Source organism: Plecotus auritus, assembly GCF_963455305.1.
Source record: "Plecotus auritus genome assembly, chromosome: 7".
NCBI classification, from domain to species: Eukaryota; Metazoa; Chordata; class Mammalia; order Chiroptera; family Vespertilionidae; genus Plecotus; species Plecotus auritus.
Genome location: NC_137774.1, coordinates 19,853,478 through 19,877,893, shown reverse-complemented (window position 1 = coordinate 19,877,893; position 24,416 = coordinate 19,853,478). Strand labels below are relative to the sequence as shown.

The window sequence follows — 24,416 nt, the reverse complement described above, 5'->3', positions numbered from 1 at the left end:
AACTTTCCACTGAAGCAGAACTCCCAATCAGAGAGCTCAGGGATGTGTAGGGCTCAGTTACATTTGCACGTGAACATGCCCATGTAACCAGCACGCAGGACGGGCATGAACCTTCACGGCACTCTGAGAGCCCCTCCTTGGCCTTTTCCGTCCAGGACTCCCAGGGTAATCACCATCCTAACTTCAGAACACCACAGACTAGTTTCCCCGTCTCTGAGCTTCATAGAAATGAATCATTCACTGTGGAGACTTTCTTGTTTGTCATCTTTTGTCCAACCTTATGTTGGCGAGATTCATCCACATCACAGACTATTCTCATTGGTGTAGACTATTAAACTGTATACAATGCCATCATTTATTTATCCCGTTGACTACTGGTGCTATTTGGGTAGTTTTCACTTCTTGGTTATTATAAATAGTGCCACAGTACATTCGGGTACCTGTCTTTTGGTGAACACATACATGCATTTCTGTTGATATATAACCCAGGAGGGGATTACTGGTCACAGGCTGTCACAGATACTGCTAAACAGTTTTCCAAACTGGTTGTTCTGATCTGCTCTTCCACCAGCAGCACACGGGAGTTCCAATTGCTTTGATTCCCCCCTTCCCAGACCTGTTTTCTTTTTCCATTTTTTCTCAGTTTAGCCGTTCTAATGAATGGCTGGTAGTATGACACTCTGATTTAAAAAAAAAAAAAAAATATATATATATATATATATATATATATATATATTTTTTTTTTTTTACACATTTTTATTGATTTCAGAGAGAAAGGGAGAGGGAGAAAGAGAGAAACATCAACGATGAGAGAGAATCATTGATAGGCTGCCTCCTGCACGCCCCACCCGGGGGATCCAGACCACAACCCAGGCATGTACCCTGACCGGGAATCGAACTGTGACCTCCTGGTTCATAGGTTGACTCTCAACCACTGAGCCACACTGGCTGTGATTTTTATTTACATTTCCCTAATGACTAATGAAGCTGAGTACCTTTTCATGTGTTTATTGACCATTAAGATCTCTTCTTTTGCCATTTTTCTATTGGGTTGTCTGTCTTTCTAAAATAATCCATAATAATTCTTTATACAGGGTGGGGCAAAAGTAGGTTTACAGTTGTGTGTATGAAAAACAATACAGTAATTAAAGAAGAAACTGTTTTGCATACTCACAACTGTAAACCTACTTTTGCCCCAATGTGTATATTTTGAATACGAGGACTTGGTTGGATACGGGTGTTGTGACTACATTGTGTCCTGCCTCTCTTGATAGTGTCTCTTAAAGAAAAAAAATTCTGCATTTGAATGTAATTCAATATACCGATTTTTTTCCTTATGTTAGTGTGAATGTGTTTGTTTTGTTTGTATCCTATTTATGAAACCTTTACCTACTGTAAGGCCATGAAGATGTTCTGCTTTTTGTCTTAAAGCTTGTTTCACATTTCCCATTTACACATGCAATCTATCTGGAACAGAGTTTTGTGTGTCTGGTGTGAGGTGTGAGTTGAGTTTTTTTCCCACAGGGATATCCCAATTGACCCCAAGCATTTATTGAAAAGATGAACCTTCCCCACTGCACTGTAGTGTTGTCTTTGTCATAAATCAGGTGCTCATATGTGTGGGCCTGTTTCTAAATTCTCTTATTCTGATGCCTACACTGATTAAATGGAGACTTGAAACTGGGGCCTAGACTCAGCATTTCTTTAGGGTTCGCTAGGTTATCACAATGTGTAGCTAAGGTGGAGCATGCCATCTAGATTCTCAAATGGAGATGGGGATACCATGTGCCCCCCACATGGGGATGGGAAGTGTTTCAAACTACCCTGCTCTCCACACCAATTTGAGAATCACTGGCTAGAGTGAACCCTATTACTGAAGGGAGTATTATACCTTTCCAGGGTGTTGGCTGGGCCCTGCTCGTCTAGATTAATATTTCTGAACTCTGGCTGCCATTTAAAAGCTGTAAAAACATATCGATGCCCAGGCCCCGTTCTAGACCACCCGAATCAGAATCCCCCAAATGTCTTTAAGCTCTCAGGTGATCTCAAAGAGCAAAAGTGGAAGATGGCTGGTCTAGAACCTCTAGAGTACAAAGAAGCTAAATACGCTCACCGTTAGGCCTTCATTATGCTTGCCCCCAAGTGTATACAGGCTGCCGTCGTTGGGATCCGGGAGGAAGGCTGGCCTAGAAATGAAGCAATAGTATCAATGACAGATTACAGCTCAGGGCACAAAATAAAATACCAAAGCCATGAACGCCATGACTGGTGTGAGAGGGAAAGTGGTATGTGTGTGTGTGTGTGTGTGTGTGTGTGTGTGTGTATGAAAGCTAATTCTACCCACTGCCTGTCCACTTTAGCCACAAACAAAATACCACTCTGGTGGGTGTATGCTGTACTTGAGTAGGAAAAAAGGCACCGGCAACGGGAAAATTATAAATCATCATAGAAGAGTAAATCATCATCGGGTCAAAGCCCTCTGGATGAAGGTAAAATAAGTAAAAAGGACCCAGCGAGTCTGATTTTCAGCTTTCAAGTCAATAACTTCAACAACTAGTACTTAACAGTGTGGTATGGTACGTAAACAGGTAGAACAAATCTGCCTTTAGTGTCCAACAAACATTTATTTTTAAACCAGAGGCAATAAAAGCAGACTTTGAAAGCCTGACATCAGAAAGAACCTGCCAAGGACACTGATAAAGGTCTCTCGGCCTGTAGCTTCCCATGAAGCAGCTGCGAGGTGGTCTTTGGTCAAGTTAACCTGCTGAAGGACTATGCCTGGTCACACAGAAACCCCGGAGGAAGCATCTGAGGCTCTTAGAGGTGCCATCCCGCCTTTATTCTAGCACACACCTCTAGCAGCAGGTCACCCTCATGTTTCCCCTCCATGGTTAACACAGTAAGAGGGAGAGATCTAAACCCTTAGGCCTTCCTGAGGACTTTGGAAGCTTAAGTTCAAACCTCAACTTAAGCTTCACCTCAAATAAGCCTTTTTAAATACCATTGCCCTCCTCCCCCATAATGCTACTCATTCCCTCCCAAAGGAACTGACTACCCTCTCCCCGACACAGGCTTCTGTCATGGCACCTGTAAGACTTTCCATGTCTCTATCATTTTCTTATATCTTAAATTTGTGCATATGTACACCCAGCAATTGGCTTCATAAATATTGAATAATACAGAAAATGCATTAAAGCAAAGTACTGAAGCAAATCGGAAAACTTACTCTTCGACGTGTGTTGGAACCTGCAGAACTGGATCTGTGTGAAAGAACAACAACAAAGGCACCATCAGACAGACTCCGAGATGTCAAGACTCCTGGAGAGTTCCCAGGGCCAATTCACAAGTTGTACTGACAACTTAGGTTTATTTACATGAGATAACGTGCATAAAGGCACTTTAGAGAACACACACAGAGACACAAATGTAAGCTCTTATGATTGCCACTGAGATTGGAGAGAGAACTGACAGCAGAACGGAACTGCTCTCAAGAAACGTGCAGATAACTTGGGGGAGGGACAGCGACGGGAGAACCAGTCACAGCCCTCAGTGGACAGTGGGTCAGTGTCACTGTCTGACACATCAAGGACTTTTAAAACCAAAATCATCACCTTGCCAAATGCTTGGAGCGGTACCCGATATTCCCATGCAGAAAAGCAAAACTGGCTTAAGAATCAGCTTTGCTGTTGATGAGAATCTGACTGGATGGGAAATGGGTACACCCTTTGGAGCAGCAGTATGGCAATCTTAGAGCCTTCAAGTGTTCATTCTCATGATTCTCTTTGACCCATTAATCCCAGTTCTATAAAGTGTAGTATAAAAATAACAGAATATAGAAAATGCTTTATGTACAAAGATGCTCACAGTAGCATTACAAATTACTCAACTATTCAAGAACATGGTTAAATGATGAAATGCCCACCTGGAAGAAAATTAGGGCTCCTAAAAGGGCTTATAAAATCTTAAAACGTGTGCAAATCGTTACACTATTCTGTTCAGGAGAGCAGATAACACTGTATATAGAGTATTAATGCAGCTCAGAATATCTTCCATGCACATCGCTAAAACTAGATGCAGAGGCAAAGAATGCTAATTGTGAGTTATCTCTGTTGAAAATATAAAGTGACTTCCCCACCTTTTCTCTATTTCCTCAAATTTGTACAAAGGTAGGCATTACTTTTTAAATTGGGGAAAAAGTTTTCTCTCAGAGTCAATGTTCTATCTGTAGTTGTCAAAACAGCAGAATTTCTCCTTCCCTAGATTCTCCTGGCACAAATCCAGAGGACGCTCCGGATTCCTGGGCGGTTGTGGTGGGGTGAGAGGACGCTGACACAGTGGTGTTGCGACAGAGCTAAAATCCACAGGCATGAGATGGCACAGTGATGAGGTATCTCTAGCATCAAAAACACCATGGGCTGTACAGCCACACCACCCACAACTTCAAAGCTGGGGGCGAGGACGGCAAATACTGTGATGTGATTGTGGACACAGAGTTCCAGGCTCTCCCGGCTCTGCCTATGGTGACAGGCGGCTGTCTATTTCTCCCAGTCGGTGGGGACTGTCAAAGAAAGCTCTGTCAGGCCTTATCAAATGTTGACTTTGCCTTACGAGCCCAGCTCCCACATGATGGCATACGGTGTTCACAACAACAGAGGCACACACACCACATGTGGTCTGTGGGCAGCAAACAAACAATTCATTAAACCAAACACATGATAGGAAACCGGAGACACTTCCAGCCAGTAAGCACATGTTTGTTGTTCCTACTAATCACCTCTCGGTACAACAGACTGATGCAAGAGGCAGGAAATCAGGACCCACAGCACTCACCCACTGAAACACCACTCAGCTTACAGCCCAGCCCCGTTACTGCAGCAGCCCTGCAGCCAGGCAAGCCGGGAAAAGCAGGAATGCTGCATCCAAAGGGAAACACTGAGCCGCACGGCGGGGCCAGAGGGCATCTCATTGGTTTGTTCCACAGGAAGACACTGCCGAGTTCTAACAAGTCGCCAGAAACAAGCCTTGGAGGCAACGGGTTTGTGATTCCTATTCATAAGCCTATCTTTGTGGTACAGCATCTGCTCACTCAGGGACTCGTCTTCAGGGGAAGATTTCCCTGGCTTCCCAGAGCTTATCCACTGGCCACCTGACACGGAGGCCTCAGGTCCCAGGTCCTGCACCACGAAGGCACCAGTGGCGACAGAGGCTGTCACTGGCAGGAGCCAGGAAAGAGGATCGGTAGGACAACGACACCATTGTGTGAAAACCATGCTGTTTTCCTAGGCTTAGGAGGGGATGCACTCCAGTAGGGGGACCTTCTGGCCACCTCAGCTTTCCCACCCACGCAGTAAAATAAGGCCCCGGAATAAACACCTGCAGGGCTCAGGGCCACATGTCAGGACAACTATTAAGACGGCTCTCACAGAAGTGAGCACACGGGCTGCTTTCTTTTCTTAAAAAAATTTTTGAATTTGAGATCTGTTTTAAAATTCTACAGAAAAAAACATTGTATGGGGGCAGATAAAAAAATGGCAGCTTGTCAGTAACTGTTTAAAGATGAAAGTGACAACACGGGGCAGTCATGTTGCCATTCTCTCTACATATGCTTGAAATTTTCCATAATGTAAAAGGTTAAAGATAAAAATATTGGGAAAGCCAGCAAAATAAAAGCAGAAAGCACTATGTGGAAACATGCAACGAAAGCCCAAGACGAAAAGGTGATTGTTTTTATTTAATAATGAGAACTGGTATCAGGCAAGATTCTTGATTTTTTTTTTTTTTTTAAAAAAAAGAGCCATGAGAAAAGAAACCTGGCCTAACTATACGAGTATAAACAAATACTGCTACCAAATAAGCCACTCTATCTATATGGAGACCGATAAGGATAAAAGCTGTTTTACTTTCAGAAGAAAAAAAGGGGGGGGGGGGTGGTTACTTCACAAATATAAAAATGGGTATTATTCCAGGGGAAGGAAGGGTATCAGATAAAGGTAAAAATATCAGAAGAGGAAAGACAATGGTTAAAAACCTGAAATTAGTGATTTGTTTCTTGGATTAACACAGGAAGAAACAAACAAACAAAAAAAACCCCAAACCTGCTCAGTGCTGCCCTGGGGGCAGCCACTGAACTCAACTTGATTCCCCTGTCTGGTCAGGCCTGAAAAGGCACAACCTTTATACTTAGAGAAACCTGGGTGAGATTATGGAACACTCATGGCTCCTGTTTGTACTAGTCTAATCCTTTTTAACTTGAGACAGAAATGAGTCAAAATAGATGTTCACCACTTCCCTTTGTCCAAGTTCGTAAAGGTAAACATTTAAGTATTTTTATTTCCAAAAGAAGTGCTGGCCTCCCTGTATTCCTCGACTACTGCCAAGCGTGTCCCTGCCTCAGGCCTTTGCATTTGCTGCTTCCTCTGCCTAGGTCTTTGATCAAATGTCACCATCTCAGAGAGGTCTTCCATGACCACCTCCTACCCCCAGGATGCTCCGCCCTCTTGCCTGCTTAATTTTTCTCCGTGACACTGCCTCTGAAGTATAGTAGTATATTTTATTTATTTTATTTAATGTCTAACTCTAACTACTATAAACTTTGTGAGGGCTAGGATTCATCTTTTATTACCTGCTATATCCCAAAAATCTAAAACAGTGCCTGGCACACAGGAGGGGCTCAATATATTTATTAGTTTCCTTCCGATTTCTTTTCCTGCCCAGCCTGGATATCCATCGTGATTACTTCTAATGATGCAGCAGCTATGCTCTCTCAGCCTTCAACCCAGAATCTACCAAGCAGCCCCCTACCTCCCCCCAGGCTCTGAGCACTGCTGAAGAAAACTCCACTCTTGGAGATACTATTATACATCTGTGCCCAGCGGGGCCCCATGTCATAGGAGATAAGTCTATCTACTTCCCGGTTGGCCTCTGCTGCCTGTTCCTCACAGCTGGTGCCTCAAACCTTCACTTAGGGACTCAAGGCCCCCTTCCCTCCACACGACTGGGCCTCCTGTGGCTCTCTGAAACTCCCTACCCTTCACCCTCCAAGTGTGTCCAACTCTACCACCCTGCATCTCCATAGGACAAAGGTTTCACCTTCACATTCATAGACATTTCACACTCATCTATCTAGGCCCTCAAGCAGTATCCTATCTCCAAGGTTCGTCAAGTCTTTCTGGCTGGCTACTGCCTCCCCTCTGACTATAAGCACACAAACTGGGCTTATTCTCTTTTGCATGTGCTCTGTTTTCTCTCCTAATGCATCCACTTTACATGTACAGCTCGATGAGTCTTGAAAAACATACACAATCAAGATACAGATAATTTCCATCCCCCCGAACATTTCTCACACCTCTTTAGGTGCAATTTCCCTGACTCCCACCCCATCTAACCACTGATAGATCGGTGTGTTTGTTCTAAAAGTTTACAAATGGAATTCATGTAGTAGGGTCTCTTTTTTGTGTCTGGCTTCTTTCTTCCTACATCACATTTTTATAATTCATTCTTATTGTTGTGTGCCTCATACTTGGTTCTTTTTTTATGGCGGAAGGAGTACTCACAATTTCCTTTACCTGTTGGTGGACATTTGGGTATTTCTAGTGTTGTTCTTTTTTAATATGTTTTTATTGATTTCAGAGAGGAAAGGAAAGGCAGAGAGAGTGAGGGAAACATCAATGATGGGGAAACATGGGGGTGGTAAGTCGGCAAAACAGAAAAACGTCTCTGATGAAGTCAACCAAAATTTAAATAATTGTTTTAAACCGGAGCAATGGGGACTGACGGCCTTTCTCTGGAGGTAGCTCCAGGCAGACTTTCTCCTATGTAGGAAGGAATAATGTCCTTTGATTATAGAAGCCACAAGAACAGGCTGCCCATTTGACTGGAGCTCAAGGAACCTTCCAAGATCATTGCCTCCTCTTCCCCAGATGAGCTGATATTTCCGGAACACCCTCTTCTCTGGCGGAATCTAGATGAGCACCGGTCCACCTCACTCTTCTTTCTAAAGCACAACCACCTACTGACCCCTACACACCCGGTGCTTAAAACCAGCTTCTCTGACTGCAAGACTTCTCCAGGTACAACGAAGATGTCAGGACTAGTTAAAAGTCTCCAAACCAGCCCCTTTAAGTGCACTTCTGGCGGGGACTGGAGATGTTCTGAGCTGGCCCTTACGAAGCACCAAAGACCACAAATGAAGTTCCCATCTGCTTTGTGCTCCCTGTAAACCTTCCCCAGGCCCAATATTCAAGAGCCTCGTCTTCCCCTCCCATCCCAGCTATTAGTACACACATCTCATAAACACATCAGACATCTACCATCAGCTTGGTTCCCTGGTTCGTGCCATGCAGGAAAAAGAGCTTGGAAAGCTGGTATACACGAAACCAAGTATACAATAAATGGCTGAAACACGTGGTATATGCCATAGGTATCACAGACCACCAGGTGAGAGAACTCAGGGAGGCTGGTGCACTCAGGGAGAACCGTGCCATAAAGAAGGCTGGCCCGGCGGCTGTGGCGGACAAGACTACAAGAGTGAAGAACGATCACCTCTTTGTGGGAATGAGGACACAGGCTTGGCAAGTGTGAAGTGCTCCTCCTGAATGCAAATCAGGTTGAACAGCAGGCAGCGAGACCGTGGAGGAGAAAGCCGTGAGAACTCCGTGATGTGGCGTGGCGGGCACTGGCTAGGAACAGATTGTAGGCTTCTGAGAAAAAGAGTGATGTGATACAGTCCTCTGAAAAAAGGTTAGACAGGGCACTAAGCAAATGAGAAAAAGAAGGAATCAGAAAGGGTAATGAGGAAGACGACTCAATAATGCCAGTCAGATGGCCAGGGTGGGACCTGGGTGGGGGAAAAGGAAGGATGGTCAGGAACCAAAAAGGAGGGGGAAAAGGTCAACAAAACTTAGTCCTGATCAGAAAAGTAAAGTGAAAGAAAGGAATGAGTTAGAGGGCACACCATTTTAATCCTAGCCAACAGTGAAACTAGATCGGCTAGTCTGACTGCAGTAGACAAATGCCATTTCCTCAAGAAAATGCTTAAGGTTCTAACACTGTTTCCTTATAAAAATTATTGGCAGGAACAAGGTCATTCACCCTCCCTTAACTCAAAACTCAAGTCTCCCAAATATGTTTCTCATGCTCAGGTGAGGCGATTAGGGACTACTTCTCCCCAGTGGCAGCTCATTGCTCCCTCCAGAGGAAAGTACTTCTGGAATCTACACTCTTCACTCGCATTCAGTTGTTAGATCCAAACTGTGGGGAAGAAAGTCTCAAAACGTTTCTCAAAATTCAGCTTGCATGAGGAGAACACTTTAAAATAGACACCCAATCAAAAGCGCCTCAAAATCCAAATCTCATCATAACTGGGAGAGGACGTAACAGGTTTTCTTTTTAAAAAAATATATATATTATTGATTTTTTACAGAGAGGAAGGGAGAGAGATAGAGTTAGAAATATCGATGAGAGAGAAACATCGATCAGCTGCCTCCTGCACACCCCCTACTGGGGACGTGTCCGCAACCAAGGTACATGCCCTTGACCGGAATTGAACCTGGGACCTTTCAGTCCGCAGGCTGACGCTCTATCCACTGAGCCAAACCGGTTTCGGCGTAACAGGTTTTCTTACAGGTAACCTCTGCAAGGCACCAAATGTCATGTGTGACGAAGACGATCGTGGGGAGATACCAAAGTAACCTAAAACCCACCCATACTAAAGGCAGCTGACTTCTACTAGGCTCTTATTCACCTTCACCTTGGCAGAAGTCAGTCAGACCTAAAAACGCACACTGAACGGTACAATCAGTTGCGAAGGAAATTAAAGGGGGAGGATAAGGCAATTCAATACTATGACTTACGACCTCTCAGCATGTCCTAACTTCACAGAATTCATTCTTCAGTGATGGGAGTGCCATCAAACCTCGCACGGCATCCCAAGATGAACAAAAGGATAAATAACTAAGTCACAGTAAAAAAAGGGGGGGGGGAATTTTATTCATGCACCTCAACATTTGCAACTGTGCTCTGATATATACCAAGTAATGCAGCAAAGACTACCCAGTGGAGTTGAAATCTATGCTACGTGTGGTGGCTGCGGGCTAAGAGAGATCTCCACAACGGGAGATGTGCTGCTCCGAAGCCAATCCTGAGCATGAGGGAGGCTGTGAGCGGGTACATTTGAGACTGGACACCAGCTGGTGACGGCTGAAGCTGAGTGACGGGTACATGAGCGTTCATTATATAATTGTCTCCATGTCTGTTTATGTTTAGAATCTTCCATGACAAAGAGTAAAATACAGAAAACACATTTCCAAGATCCTCAAAAGCAGAAACAGGCCCTCTCATGTCCCTTCTTATGAAACTTAATTTTCAGTCCTCCAAGACAATGGAGAACAAAGAAACACTTTTCTTGTGCTTAGCCGATAAAGTAGGAAGGTGGTGATGCGTATCTGAAGCCTAGGAAGTTTCTTAGGAGAAGAGAAATTAGGACTATTAACAAAATGTCAACCTTCCCACAACTTCCCTTCTCACGTTTCCATCACACCTCTGCAGGCAGATGTCGGACACTTCCAGAGGCACACAGCCTAGAGGAGGACAGAAGGCTTCCTGCAAAAAGCCGCAAAGCCGTGTGAAACTCAGATCAGAAACTGGAACTGGCAACTAGTATGATGATGGCACGAGTGGCAGGCGAGTCTCTTGAGGAGGCAAAGTCAAGCCTCATCTGTTTTTCAGGGCTCCTGAAGGATGTCTAGTCAGAAGGGTTCTGGAACTCGAGTTGGCATCAGGTGCCTCTGACATTTACTGAGCATCCCTGGCTGTCTAGAGACCCCACCTTCAAGGAGTTAGAAATTCAGCAGGAAGACAAATGTAAACAAAAATTCACACCACCAGCAGGAAGTGCCTCCAACACCCAATTGAAGAAGGGGCTCACCCTGCTTGAGGAAACAGGGAAGTAACCTGGGATGAATAGGAGTCTGCCCCGCAGTGCAGGCTGCTGGAGGGGAGGGAGCAGAAGCAAAGGCCCAATGTCTCCGAGGCCTGGAGAGGAGTTGTGGCTGCAACAAGGGGCACCTCTGGGGGAAAAAAGGGAGTTGAGGCTGGAGAGGTGGGCAAGAGCGGATTCGGAAGGGCCTTGCATGCATACCGAGGAGCTTGGCCTTGACCCTGTGAGCCAGTGCGCCCCAAACTAATCAGTGACGGATCACACCATGGGTGATGCTTATCTCCCTTTGTACTTCTCTCCTCGTGGACAGGTAACACAGGAGGGCAGACCACACCTGGAGCAGCACTGCTAACAGTCAACACCAGGATTATTTCAGCAGGGGTGTGGTGTGGTCAATTCGTCTTTTCAGGGGGCACGTCCGACAGCAGTGTGATGGGTGAATGGGAGGATAAGACAGGTGCGGGGACCACAGTCAGGAAGCTGACGCATTCATCTGGGAAATGAATGGAGAGCCTGGCTAAGGCCCTGACAAGGGGGAGGGGGAGGGGGAGGGGGAGTCGGATTTGGGAGACACTTCTTCAGCCTGCGTGACAGGACTTGGTGACCGAGTAGCAGAGCATCACTCTATTTCCCAGACTGGGTGGGCGTGCTGTCAGCACCGGGAGAAACCATAGCAAGAGGCACACAGTAAAAAAGGAAAACTCATGTGGGAAGATTTTCTTCAACTTTCAAATAACCAATTTAGTTCTGATCCCTCCCTCATAAGAATCCCCAATATTAACCCTTCAAGGGACATCTCAGGAGTCCGGGCCCATCTGGTTGGGAAAGCAGCTATGTTGCACAGTTAGCATATGTTTATAATTAGTAAAGGGTGGTTCTAAATTAGATCCAGTCCTCTGTGCCATGGAGGGGATGGGAGTAGGGCTGCTAAAGAGTTAAGTGCAATTTGATGAAGATCTGAGTGTCAAAAATCGGCATTAACTAGCATTTCAAATTGTGTGCAAGAAGCCGTAAACCAGGAGCTGGCAATATCAGAGAAAGTCCTTTGGACCCCAGCAGGCCGAAGCGAGCTTCGTAAAACTAATACAACAGGAAGCATGAGGGCAATATTCTCTGTTTGCATTTGGGCAGAAAGTGCAGAAATAAAACATGCTCAACCATCTTCACTGGTGATATTTTAGAGACAGACAGACAGCAGGTACTATCGTTAAAAAAATCACAGCTTAGGAAGATCACAGCTAATGCACAGTGTCAGAACTCAACTCGGTGTCGGAAAACAAATAAAACTCTTTTTGCACTAGGTGCAGTCTGCCACGATGGTGTAAGAAATCTCCATTTCTGGGAACAGCAACACATGTTTGGGTGAGGAACAAAAGCACCTGCCAAAACCACTCAGTGGAAAGAAAAAAACACTCCCAGCTTGTTGGCCTCTGAAACAAGTAAACAGTTAGGAAACCATGAAATGGAGTAACAGGTACACTAGTATATTCTGCAGAACCCCAGTTTGATGAGTTAAAGGTGTCTGTTTGCATCGGCAAGGTTTTTCCATTTGACTTTGACTGCCCACTACTGTGCAGGCCCAAGCCCACAGCCTTCCTTGCCTGGACTGGGGCAGTAGCCTCCATCTGGTCTCCTGCTTCCTCCCGGCCCCATCAGTTCAGTCTCAACACAGCACCTGCTGATGCTGTACAGCAGAGGCTGGGTGTTTTAGTCAGCTTGGTTGGGCTGCCGTAACAAAAAACTGTAGCCTGGTATTTATTTCTCAGTTCTTCAGACTAGAAGTCGAAGACCAGGTGTTAGCATTGTTGGGTTCCTTGAGCTTGAGGATCCTTGGTCCTTCCTTCCTTGAGCTCTTACTCAGTGGGGCTGTCCCTGTTTAAACTTACAGCCCCTTCCACTCCCACCCCAGCAGCCTGGCACCCCCTACTCCACTTCCCTGTTTTATTTTTCTCCAGAGCTCTCGAATGTCATTTATTTCCTTATCTGTTTCCCCATAGAATAAAAGCTCTATGAAGGAAAGGATTTTGTCTGTTTCCTTCACTTGTATCCTCAGGACCTAGAACAGTATCTGAACACTTATAATCTATTTACGTGTTCATGGTTTGCAAATACCAATGTTGAAATCTCTGGTTATAACTGCAAGATAAAATTGGCCCTAGCCCGTTTGGCTCAGTGGATAGAGCTTCGGACTGAAGGGTCCTCGGTTCGATTCTGGTCAAGGGCACATGCCTGGGTTGTGGGCTCAATCCCCACTGGGGGTCATGCAGGAAGGAGGCAGCGGATCAATGATTCTTTCTCATCACTGATGTTTCTGTCTCTCCCTCCCATTCCCTTCCTCTCTGAAGTCAATAAAAAAATATTTTAAAAAAATAATAAAATTGAACTGAAAGCTCAGGGTCTCCATATTACCACCTGTAATCTTTGTAAAGAAATATATATTGAGGCTACTGATAGATAGGGCTAAATTTCACTAAAATAAGCCAGTTTATTCGCAGAAAAACAATGAGACTTAGAATATACTGAATACTGAGATTATCAGACCTTAATCAGATTTCTCTAATTCTTCCTTTAAGTGCCTTTTACCTCCTCCCTGCTCTGCCTAGATGTGCTACCTCCTTCCCTCCTTCCCAGGCCTCGCTTCTCTGGACTGAAATCCAATCTACCCACCAAGGTTCAGCTCCAACATCCCAGCTTCATGAAGCCTTTCCTGGCCCCCTCCCTCGGGCAGTTCCTAGGACCTCTGTGAGGTGGTCACCACACGCTCCGGACTGTGGGCTCCCTCAGGGCAAGTACTGTCTTTTTCTTCTTTGGGCCCATAGAGTATCTTTCACAGACTAGGTTCTGTAAACACGTTAAATTAAGTAAAAAAGAGGCAAATTCTTTAAGCTCTAAACTACAGGAGAGAACAGATTGATTCTTATGTTTGGCTAAGTAACAAACAAGACAGGACCCCGTTGTGCCCGATATAGCTGAGGTTACTTCTAGAAAGTAAGACTTGGAGAAGGTCAATTTAAAACAATACATACAGGAAAAAGCAAAGCAGAAGAATGAAGTGTCCTTGGGGCAAAAATGTCCTGCCTAGGAATACTGCAACTAAGGGACCAGCCTTCACACAAGAGTAAAAATGCTTATCGCAATCCTTTTGCACCTTGTTGATTTCCGTCTTTGGACAAAATCCGAAATTGTGAAATTTCAACAACTCTGATTTTTTTTTTTAACCAGTAAAAGGCTCACACAGGAAGACGGTACAGATAACATCCTGTAATGCAATGCCAAAACCCAGCTCTACCATCTTCTTATGGCCACTGACTCCTGAGAGCTGGTCCTTTCTGTTGCTTAAAGCCCCTGCTGATCCAAGCAGGACCCCGCCAGGTGCCGCAGGACAGTCTGTAGTGCCTCAGCTGCCATCCTCTATGGATGGTAACTAGGTTTGCTGCTGCACTGACAAGACGACGTGTGGCCTCTGACACAGGCCCCTGTTTTCCCATCTAAAATACTATTTGGGGACATTTTATTAAGGAAGGAAAAACACTTGCTGTGCTCACGACAATAATGAGTCACGGATTAGTGACGGAAGAGAACACGCTGGTCAGGGCCTCATCTAGGCCCAAGTGAGGATCATTACTGGACAGAATAACAGAGTTGACACGGAAAGCCCCAAATCCTGGGATTTGCATGGCTTTACCGGGGAAGATTACTTGGGAAATCGAATACAGTTTCCCAGCTGTAGGACTCCACTATCACCAGGAAGACAAGACCATAAACTGTGGGAGATTACGAAAGGAGAAACAGATCTGTCTTTTACTTCCCTCCATGTAGAGAACCAATCAAGTGGCCAACCTGGATGAATGTCAAATCTTACAGCCCTCAATTATTCCAGCCTCTATGAAAGCAAATGAGTCATTTGCGGTTAGAGAAGACGCCTTCTTGTAATAGTGATTACAAGATTTTAATTATTAGAACTTAACAAAAAAATTTAATGCAGCATGTGTTGTGTGAAGACCAAGCCAGAACCATTAACAGAAAAGCCTAGAGCCCTTTAAGCATGAAACCTGGACAGAAGCAAAAAAACAACAACAAGAAACACAGAGCCCACCAGTGTCTCTTCAACTGATATACTTAGCAGATAATCACAATCTAAGCTATAAACATACCTTTGAGCCCTATCCTCTCCTTGACTCCATTATCCCTTTTTATTTTATTAAATAACATATAACTGCTTTTCTCTTTTTCTGGAATATGTTTCCTTGGGGGCAGCAGAGCACATGTCCATGTCACCCAAGGACCAAATCCAAATTACCTTCTTTTAAAGTCCATTTGATCGAGCCTGTCCTCTTGCTGACAGCATGCAAACTTCCATCCAGGGTTGACACAAACAACAAGGTTTCAGGAAGCGTCACTGTGCTGGGACTTCCAAAAATCTGCAATGAGATGGAGAAGAACCTTCCTGGTCAACATGATTCTTCACCTGAGGCATGTACCACCAGAGACCTCCGCCCCCGAAAGTTTCTAAAATCCACCAGCTTAGAGATGAGGAAACTGAGGATGGAGAGCGTAGGTTCCCATCAAGGGCACCTGTCTGGACAACAGCCGAGTCAGGACTAGGACCCAGGTCACCTATTCTAAGTGACAATCCTTCCTGCAGAGGGATTGGCTTATGACCTAACATGACAAGGACAGGGATTTTGAAATAATCCCTGAGGTAGAGAGTACACTCAGCTTTCTAACTGACTTCCTTCTCTTAGTTATATTTCACTTTCTAAAACTCGGCTATCTTGCAAGACTCCATGATAAAAAAGAATTCCAACACACCCACACACACCCATACACACTTATGAAATTTTAAAGGGCAAAGAATTATGGGGAAATGTTTAAAGCAAAATAAGGAAAACAGCTCCCATTCTATAATGAGTTTATGTAGCAATAAAACAACAAGATTTCAAAAGAGACATGTTATAAAAAAATACATAAAAAACATAACCCAAATTACTCCTCACTTATACTCAAAATACAGTTTAAATAAAAATGCACATTTTATGCTCAATGAATTAAAAAAATATTTTTTTTGAAGGAACTAGCCCAAGGTAGTGAAATTCACTTGTTGGTGGTGATGAAAATTGTTAGTGCAGTCTTTCTGGAAAGTATAAACATGATCATATTTTTGGTCCTGTAATTCCATGTCTATATCTTGAAGAAATAATTCCAGATATGGAAAAAGCTCTGTGCACAATGATACGCATTACATCCCATTTTATAAATACAAAAAAAACTAGAAAGGCCTGAATTGCCAATAATATCTAAGTGGCTGAAATAAATTATGACACATACTCAATGAAGCATTATGTAATCATTAAAACAGCATGTGGAAAAAGCTAAATGCTTATATTCATTATCACAGGAAAAATAAAGAATCTAAAATTTTTTAATACATTTTTATTAATTTCAGATAGAGGGAGAGAAAAAAAAAAAAAAACATCAATAATGAGAATACCTACTGGGTATGGAGCCTGCAAGCCCTGACCGGGAATGGGTTGATGCTCAACCACTGAGCCACACTGGCTGGGTTGAATCCAAAATTTAATGTACCATGTGGTTATAATTATACTGGACAGATTCTTTTATTTGTCTGCCTATCCTCTAGCTTTACTCGAAATTGTACCCTCATCCACACAGATTCCATGGGAGCAGCCGTGTGTGTGTGTGTGTGTGTGTGTGTGTGTGTGTGTGTGTGTGTGTGTGTGTGATGTGCAGGTGATAGCTGGAAGGTTTCCCAGGAACATGCTTTTGAGATATGGGCCCATTCAGCAATGCCATCTTGTAATGAGCTTGTCTCTTCTTTTGTCTCTATATTGTCCTGCACATTAACTGGTTCCTGTAGCTGTTGATTTAAAAACAGGCCAACTTGCTTATACTGAGACAGTTTGAACTTTGGCACAAATATTATTTTAAAAATATAGCTGGCTTTTAGCACTAACTCTAAAAGCTCAGGGGATTACTCCCCTGTGCATGGGAGTCTGACCCTCAAATACCTGGTCATTCTTGGTCAGAGCCAGGATGATGCCCAGTTAATCCCTTAAAAGGCAAAGCCAAGTGGCTCTCTCCAGGACAGTCTGAGGTGGCAGGACAAACACTCCAGTCCCTGCATTCCTTTTCCAGGGGGTGACACCACTGCCAGAACCTAGAGCTCATCTCATCTCCTTGTGTGCCTGGCCTGGAGGGGGGAAAGTTCCCCCTTTATTTTGTCTAGAGCCCACTCACCTGGGATGGGAGAAACCACAGCAAGCCTTATCGCTCCTGCTGAGCCTATTCTCTGGGTAAAGCCTTACACCCGAGGAGGAAGGATCTGCTTCTAATTCCACCTTTGGAACTCGGAAATCCGTTCTAGTTAGATTGGCTAGAAAAACAAGCCTCAGAGGAATCAAGAGGCTCCGCACACCAACTGTTGGTGTAGTTAAAATTATTTTAGGACACAGGGGATAGATGAGGACAAACTTCACCTGGACCTGCTCACACCTGAAGCAGAGGAGTGCACGTTGCCTGGAGCATCTGGCCTGGAGGACAGTGGCCCTACAAAGACCACGAAGGCTGCGGCTGAACAAGACCTAGGGCTGCCTCCCATGGGGAAGGGGATGGGTTTGCAGCTTGATGTGGGATGGCAGGATTATGTTGGTAGGGGCAGTTGGGGAACTGAATAAATGAAAAGAAAAGAACCAAGCATACCTGGGGGCCAAGAGATAGAAATCCCTGCTGGGCCCCCCTCCACCTATCAAACAGTTACCCCAGGAACCGCCATTTTGCATGCTAGGTCTTGTGATCACACAAGAATTGGGTTGAACTCTCTGGATAGATGAAGTGGTAAGAAATTAAACTTGGGAGATTTCTTTGAATATGTTTTCCTCCACGTGGAAAACAACTGGATGAGAGAGAGAAAGACAAAGGCAGAAACAGAGAAAGAAGCCGGAGAAGAAACACAGCTGAAAGACTGGGAAGGTGGGGCCCACTTCCACCAATCCTCAGGCCTCACCAAGTCCCTGTCCTTGGGCTCAGGGACACCCAATCCTCACAATTAATTCCCCTCTTTGCTCAAGCTTGTTGGAACTAGGTTTCTGTCACTTACAACCCATACAGTCCTAACACACACACACATGCATATACACAGAGCAAATGAAAATATATAGAGAAAAAAAGATGAAGAAAATATTGCAAGATGATTGCCATAGCTTTTTCTCCTCTATTTTCTAAATTTTCTATAATAGGATCACATAATCAGCAATGAATTTTTCATAAGATAGAAGGAGATGGACAAGTTAGCAGGTGGAAGAGAGGCTAGAATTTAAAGGAGCTTCGACAAGCTCCTAAATCCCAGGTGAAGGTCTTTCCATCCCAGGACATGAGGCAACTCGACCACCTTGGATCATTAATATCCACCAAACAAGGAACCAAAATTAAGAAACACAGAGGTCTCCTGGCAAGACAGTGGGCTTCCAAGAATAGAAGAGTTTGTTGTTGTTTCAAAGCCTACGTACAATTACAATGAACGGAATGCCCCCAAGTACATCTTATCACATATTAAAAGGGCTAATATTAAATAAAATATATCAGTGCTGCTTCACGGCTAGCGTGAAAACAATAGCCAGCTGCCTGTCTGAGCTGCAGGGAAACCACAGGAAGAGCAATTGTCTATGGTTGGTTGGTGAACTGAAATAAAACACTAATCACCTAACTAACACGGGCTTTTAAAAATCTCAAAATACCAGCTTGGACTAGACGTTGAATTTGGCAACTGAGAGTGCTGACAGTTAATCACAACGTCCACCGTGACATCACAAACCCTCTCACAACCGGCAGATTTTTCTCTTCTTTGAAGGCTCTCGGCTGTTTCAATTAGAATGGCCAGGAGCCACTGTGACCAGTGTTATTCTCTCAGAAGGCAAATTAATATTACAAAATGTCTGGCTCTTCATCCCTGGCATTTTTTTAAAGCATGCATACACCTGCTTTTAATACAGTTGCTAAAACTAACACGAATTTAGCTTCTATATGCCTTTTGCAATACTGAGCAGAGCTGAGAGCTAGGTGTATCTGAACATCTAAACACATGCTTCCCAGTAATGAACTAGCACATGCCCTCCACCCAGGCATGTCAGTCGCCAGTGCTCCCGTTCCTCTACGACGGATGAAGTGGCAATGGGCCCTGCAGTTATACACACTAGTTTCCGGAGAGCCTGAAAATGGAAAGAAAAGCTGATGCTGCAGACCTGCGGCAGCTGACTACCTGGAACCTGACTCATTTTTCTAACTAGTGAAATATATACTCCTGGTTTTGCGGGTGACTTCTAAGAAGCAGGCACAGTAACATTGCAGAAGGTAAGAATGGCAGTGGCGGGTAATCTAGTCTAGCCTAAAACTAGACACCCATTAGCTGGTCGGTCCTCACGGAAGCCTGACACACATCATCTCACACAAGGCAACCCCAAGGTAATTCTAGGAAACACCCAGACTGATGACTAGAGGGCTGGCAATTGGGGACAGAAGATGCTGGGGGGAAGTGGCTGCTGGTCAAACGGCTTATTTCGCTTGGGCTGGGTGAGTAGTAAAGCAGTCCTCACTGCAGGCCTGCTCAGCCAGGACGTCAATGAGTCTCCCTCCCGTGAAAACCAATGCCGTTGCCGGGCTGCATCTTCATGTTCTATGTTCTGATTATAAAGCAGCTACACCGGTTCTTAAGATGCACCACCCACTTTGCCCTCACTGCAAAGACCTGGAAGCAACCCCCAAGTAACTCACAGATGATTAAAAGGTGGGTTGCTGGCAGTTTCATTCTCTAATATTCTAAACGTAGCGAACTGTTAGCTGCTCTTGTATTAACTCCTTATATTTCAGGTAAAAAAAAAAAATCTTTTCTAAAACGAGTTCTGAATAACTTTGTTTGGAAAAAGTCTTTGATAAAGAGAATTATGGACACAAGGGGCGTGATGTGTTTAAGCAGCACAAAAACCAATGAAACAGCCTCCAGCAAAAACCCAGCCATTTCTAACTGGTACTTGGGGCTGGTCAAGCCAGGAGGCGACTCACCGTGGCGGGAGGAACCCACCAGCAGAGCCCCAGGGCTTGGTTTTGCTGCCTGCCTGTCACTGACGTGACTGCTCATTTCCATTCACCCTCTGCCCTGCAAGGAAGAATGGCAGGGGACCCCACTGCCAGCCGCTCTAGGATTCAGGGCACAGGAAAGGCCAGTGCAACTCAGGGTTTTCAGAAACGCTGCATTTTCCAAAGAAATGCAAGTCTTAATGTTCAGACTCACATTGCAAGAAACGGTCGGTCCACAAGCTAACTGACCACCTAATAACAAAGGCCAGAAATAAGGTTAATACAAATAGCACAGAACTCTCATCTCGCAGTTAGTGGGAAGAAGTGGTGCCATGCACACATCTGGCTCATACCCAACTTTCCAGAGGGATCGAGACCTGATGAATCTATTTACAAACCTGGTGCATCCTACCCCAGGAAAAAGACGGACACACACCTACAGAGGCCCCTCCACTGGGAACAGGAGAGCCATCCACTTCTCAGGTGGCATACAGCTTGACTGAATCAAACCCAAGGAAGTTAAATTTACATGAGCAGAATAAGTAAAAATAGTTAAAATAAAAATCTCTTCCGTGAATCTTCTCCCCTTCCTACCTCCACTCCAACAGACCACAGTTTCTAAAATAACAGCAGAATCAATAATCTGGCCGAGAAAATGATTTTTCCCCCTTTTAGGAGTACTGCACTGACCAGGATTTGTTCAGGGAATTTTTTTATTTGTTGTTTTTTTCCCCAAATAATTTTTCCTCTGCTTTCATGGGATTACTGTTTTATTGCATAATCCTAACTTTAGTTTTATTTATTTAAGGTTAAGAAAACCATTTCTCCAAACCAAACTAGAAATCTAGCAAGGATATTGGCATGTTTCCATAGAATATCATTACACAATGTAATGTGTACCTAAATTCCTGGAACCTACAATCTGCCATCAACACCCAGTGTGCCTTCTACAGTGCAGGGGCTCCTGGCCAAGGCTCAAATCCACCGGACAGCTGGCCTCAGAGGTAAAGCAAAGTTAAAGTGACCTCAAGTTCATTTTGGTTAATGAATACTACACATTATGGTATTACAGGTAATACTTAAAACAGGTATGCAAGTGAGGGAAGAATTGCATAAGAAAGATTTCCAAGAAATTTTGTTTTATACTTAGAACACAGGCATTCTTGAGAAGAATTGAAGCTGCATGTCACCAAATGTAGAATAATAGATTTAAAATGGATTAGAACGTGCTAAGGAATCAAGAGCTTATAATTATTAACTTAGCAATAATGCTCAGAGGTGGGAAGGGCATTGTTCTCCTGGCTTTAATTAGTGAAAGCCACGGGATGGATGAGCTGATTTTAAGAGACAGCAGTAAAACACTTTTTGGATACCAGGGCCACACACACACACAAAATTTGTGCAGTAATAAGTTAATTCAGCAGGAAGTACCTCAAAATAGTATTCTGTAATATAGTCCTTGGCAGGCACTAAATGATATTCAAAAGAGGACATATGTGTCTACAATTCTTCTATTTGCAGTAATAGTAACTACTTCGGATTATAAACTTCAACAAAGCCTGGCTATTTGCGATTCCGGCGGCTTTACAAGTACCCAGCAGAGTGCTGTCATTCTAATGCCATTTGATCACATAGTAGAAGACTGTGCCCAATGATGGTCAAAAAGCTGTCTAGAATTCACCAAAAGCAGTGACGACTACAATCAGTGCCAGTAAATGCCAGCCCACACCCATTACATAAAGATCTCTTGTTGAAAAATAGAGCCCACATGAGTATAAGCCTCAGAATGATCAGGAGAGTGGGCTAAACAAAGAACTACTTTTGAAGGTTTCTTATGTAAAGGCCTATTAGACAGATACAACGAAGATTTTTATTCTAATCACACCCTGCTCCCCAACCGCGAACTCATTTACACACCTGACCCAACAGTAAAGTCCTCTCTTCCAATTATGGAGATGTCTATATAGCCATCTGTACACAGTGACACAGAAAACTCATTGTCTAGTCTCCTGTCTACTGAATTGGGATAAAGATTAGAGGACATATAAAGAGCTTCCCAGACAAGAAAAAGCTAAAGGAGTTCATCACCACCAAACCAGTACATGAAATGTTATAGAGTCTTCTTTAAGAAGGAAAAAAAGAAAAACTATGAGCAATAAAATGGAAATAATGAACAAATGAACCTAAAAAACAAAATAATGAACAAGCAGACTCATAGATAGAGAACATTTTGATGGTTGCAGATGGAAGGGAGGTTGGGGGAATGGGTGAAAAAGGTGAAGGGATTAAGAAGTACAAATTGGTTGTTACAGAATAGTCATGGGGATGTAAAGTACAGCATAGGGAATATAGTCAATAATATTATAATAATTCGTATGTATGGTGTCAGATGGGTACAAGATTTATTGGGATGATCACTTATTAAGTTATATAATGTCTAATCACTGAAACTAATATAATATTGTATGTCAAGTCAACTGTAATTGAAAAATAAAAATGATTTTAAAAATTTAAAAAACCTGTAAAAAGAAGCTAGAGAGAAAAAGAATTGTAACACTGGTGATATTAAGAGACTTTTCTTGTTTAATTTTGCCTATGTTTTAATGATTTCAGTCTATTACAGAACTAGTGCAAGTTCTGTTATACTTCATTTACTTGAGTGTAAGTCAGCAATAATCCATCAACCAAATACTAGTTCCTTTTAACCAGCCTATCAGCTGTTATGTTTCCGGACATTAGGTCAATAAAGGTAACCATGACATTTGCTTTGGATGGGAGTCAAGTGTCTGCTTGGGATGTAGTAAAGGGCAAGGCCTAACTGAACAGCTCTGTGTGGTTTCCAAACTAAGCAACCGAGGGAGTAAAACTAGTATTTGTGGCAATTCTTGTGTGGTGTAATTAACCACCACCCAAGGCAGTTACAATTCTTTGGTTTAGGCTATTCCTTTAACGGTCCGATAAAAGGTTCCTCATAAATTCACTTTATTCCTGAGCGCAAAGGTATGCTAGTTTCACAACAGGTAAATATATTTCACCCACTGGTTTCGGAGCCCCAGGCTGTGTCTAAGTCCAAATAGCCAGCTGTTCTGTTTGTCTTCATGGTCCCTCTGCCATCAACTTATACTGACACCATGGGAGGAGGAAATACATTTGGGCATGAAAAGTGCTCTGTGGTCAAGGAAACAAGCCCTGTGCTTAGGGTGGTATCAAATCCCTAAGGTTCCTAAGCATTTTATTGGTTATGAACACTAAAGCTCAAGCTTTCACAATCATTTAGTGGTGGAGATTTAGAATGCGAGTATTGCCACTACTATGCTGTTGTCTTCACTAAAAGGCAGCAGTAGCACAGATCTTGTAAAAACTGAGAAATCTACTAGGCTCATTTACCTTAACGGGACAGCAGCACCATAAACAAACTAAACTAGTAAAGGTCTGACTTAGACTAATAATTCCTACAAGAAGACCGATTTGATCCTGCAATTAAACCTACTGTTAGGATTAGATACCAAATTTTTCAGTTCTGATAATAGCAACTAATCAGAATCTGTCAATTTTGTTCTTTACCCTTAGTTAGGGATTTCTTTTGGTGGTAGGAGAGTGGAAGGGGTCAAGTAGAAAGTGGATAAATGCTCTAGTCAAATAAAAGTTATCTACAAACAATTGCATATATGACATAATTGCCATCCATGCTTGCCAGATGTTGCCAAGCTTTATAAGAGAAGATACCTGGCCTTCCCCTTGTTAGAATCCCCATTGTTTGAAGTCCATTTGAGGATTACCTACTTCCCTACTGGCCCAGTGCACCATACTGCCTTCCTGCTGCAAATGAGCTAGATGGTCATTAAGTCCATATGGCTCCATACAACACAGACCAAACTGTAGGACTGTTTACAACTTCTGGAATATATAATTTTAGAGATGAAAAGGGCTGAAGAGATCACCTTACCCCACCCTCTCATTTCATAGAAGTCAGGGCCCAGAGAGGTGAAGTGACTTGCCCAAGGTACCACAGACAGTTAACTGCAGAGGACTGGAACCAAGGTCTCCGCCTTTCTGTCTGGTCCTTTGCCCGCTACCCCACACTATAATTTCAATACTGTAAATCATGGTTCTCTGAGAACCCTAAGCTTAAATTATTTCAGGCCTGGAGCTCCCCTCTGAATCCTGCCAGAGAGGATGGAGAACAGCACGCTGCCCTGAGAGGGGGGTAGGATCTTCTGGATGAGGCCAAAATGTAAACTGTAGATTCTACACAGACACCCAATATACCAAAAGGCACTGCAAATTATACAGGGTGAGGTCTTTAAAAAAATGTTCTGGGTAAAAATTCCTGAGATCCCACTATAGATCTAAGTGGGTGGGAATACCACCACAGAAAGTCAAAGGCCTT

The 24,416-nt window shown here is 43.7% G+C and overlaps 1 protein-coding gene across 2 annotated transcripts in view; it reads right to left on the bottom strand.

Moving 5' to 3' along the window:
- The window catches only part of ERN1 (endoplasmic reticulum to nucleus signaling 1), a 69,284-nt gene that overhangs the window by 29,473 nt on the left and 15,395 nt on the right, over positions 1-24,416 (bottom strand). For both annotated transcript variants that reach the window (XM_080682447.1, XM_080682448.1), the window contains exons 2-4: positions 15,237-15,357; positions 3,227-3,260; positions 2,114-2,186 (exon numbers count right to left, since the gene is read on the bottom strand). In XM_080682447.1, coding sequence (XP_080538573.1) covers positions 2,114-2,186; positions 3,227-3,260; positions 15,237-15,357 — 228 coding nt within the window. The remainder of the gene's footprint in view (positions 1-2,113; positions 2,187-3,226; positions 3,261-15,236; positions 15,358-24,416) is intronic.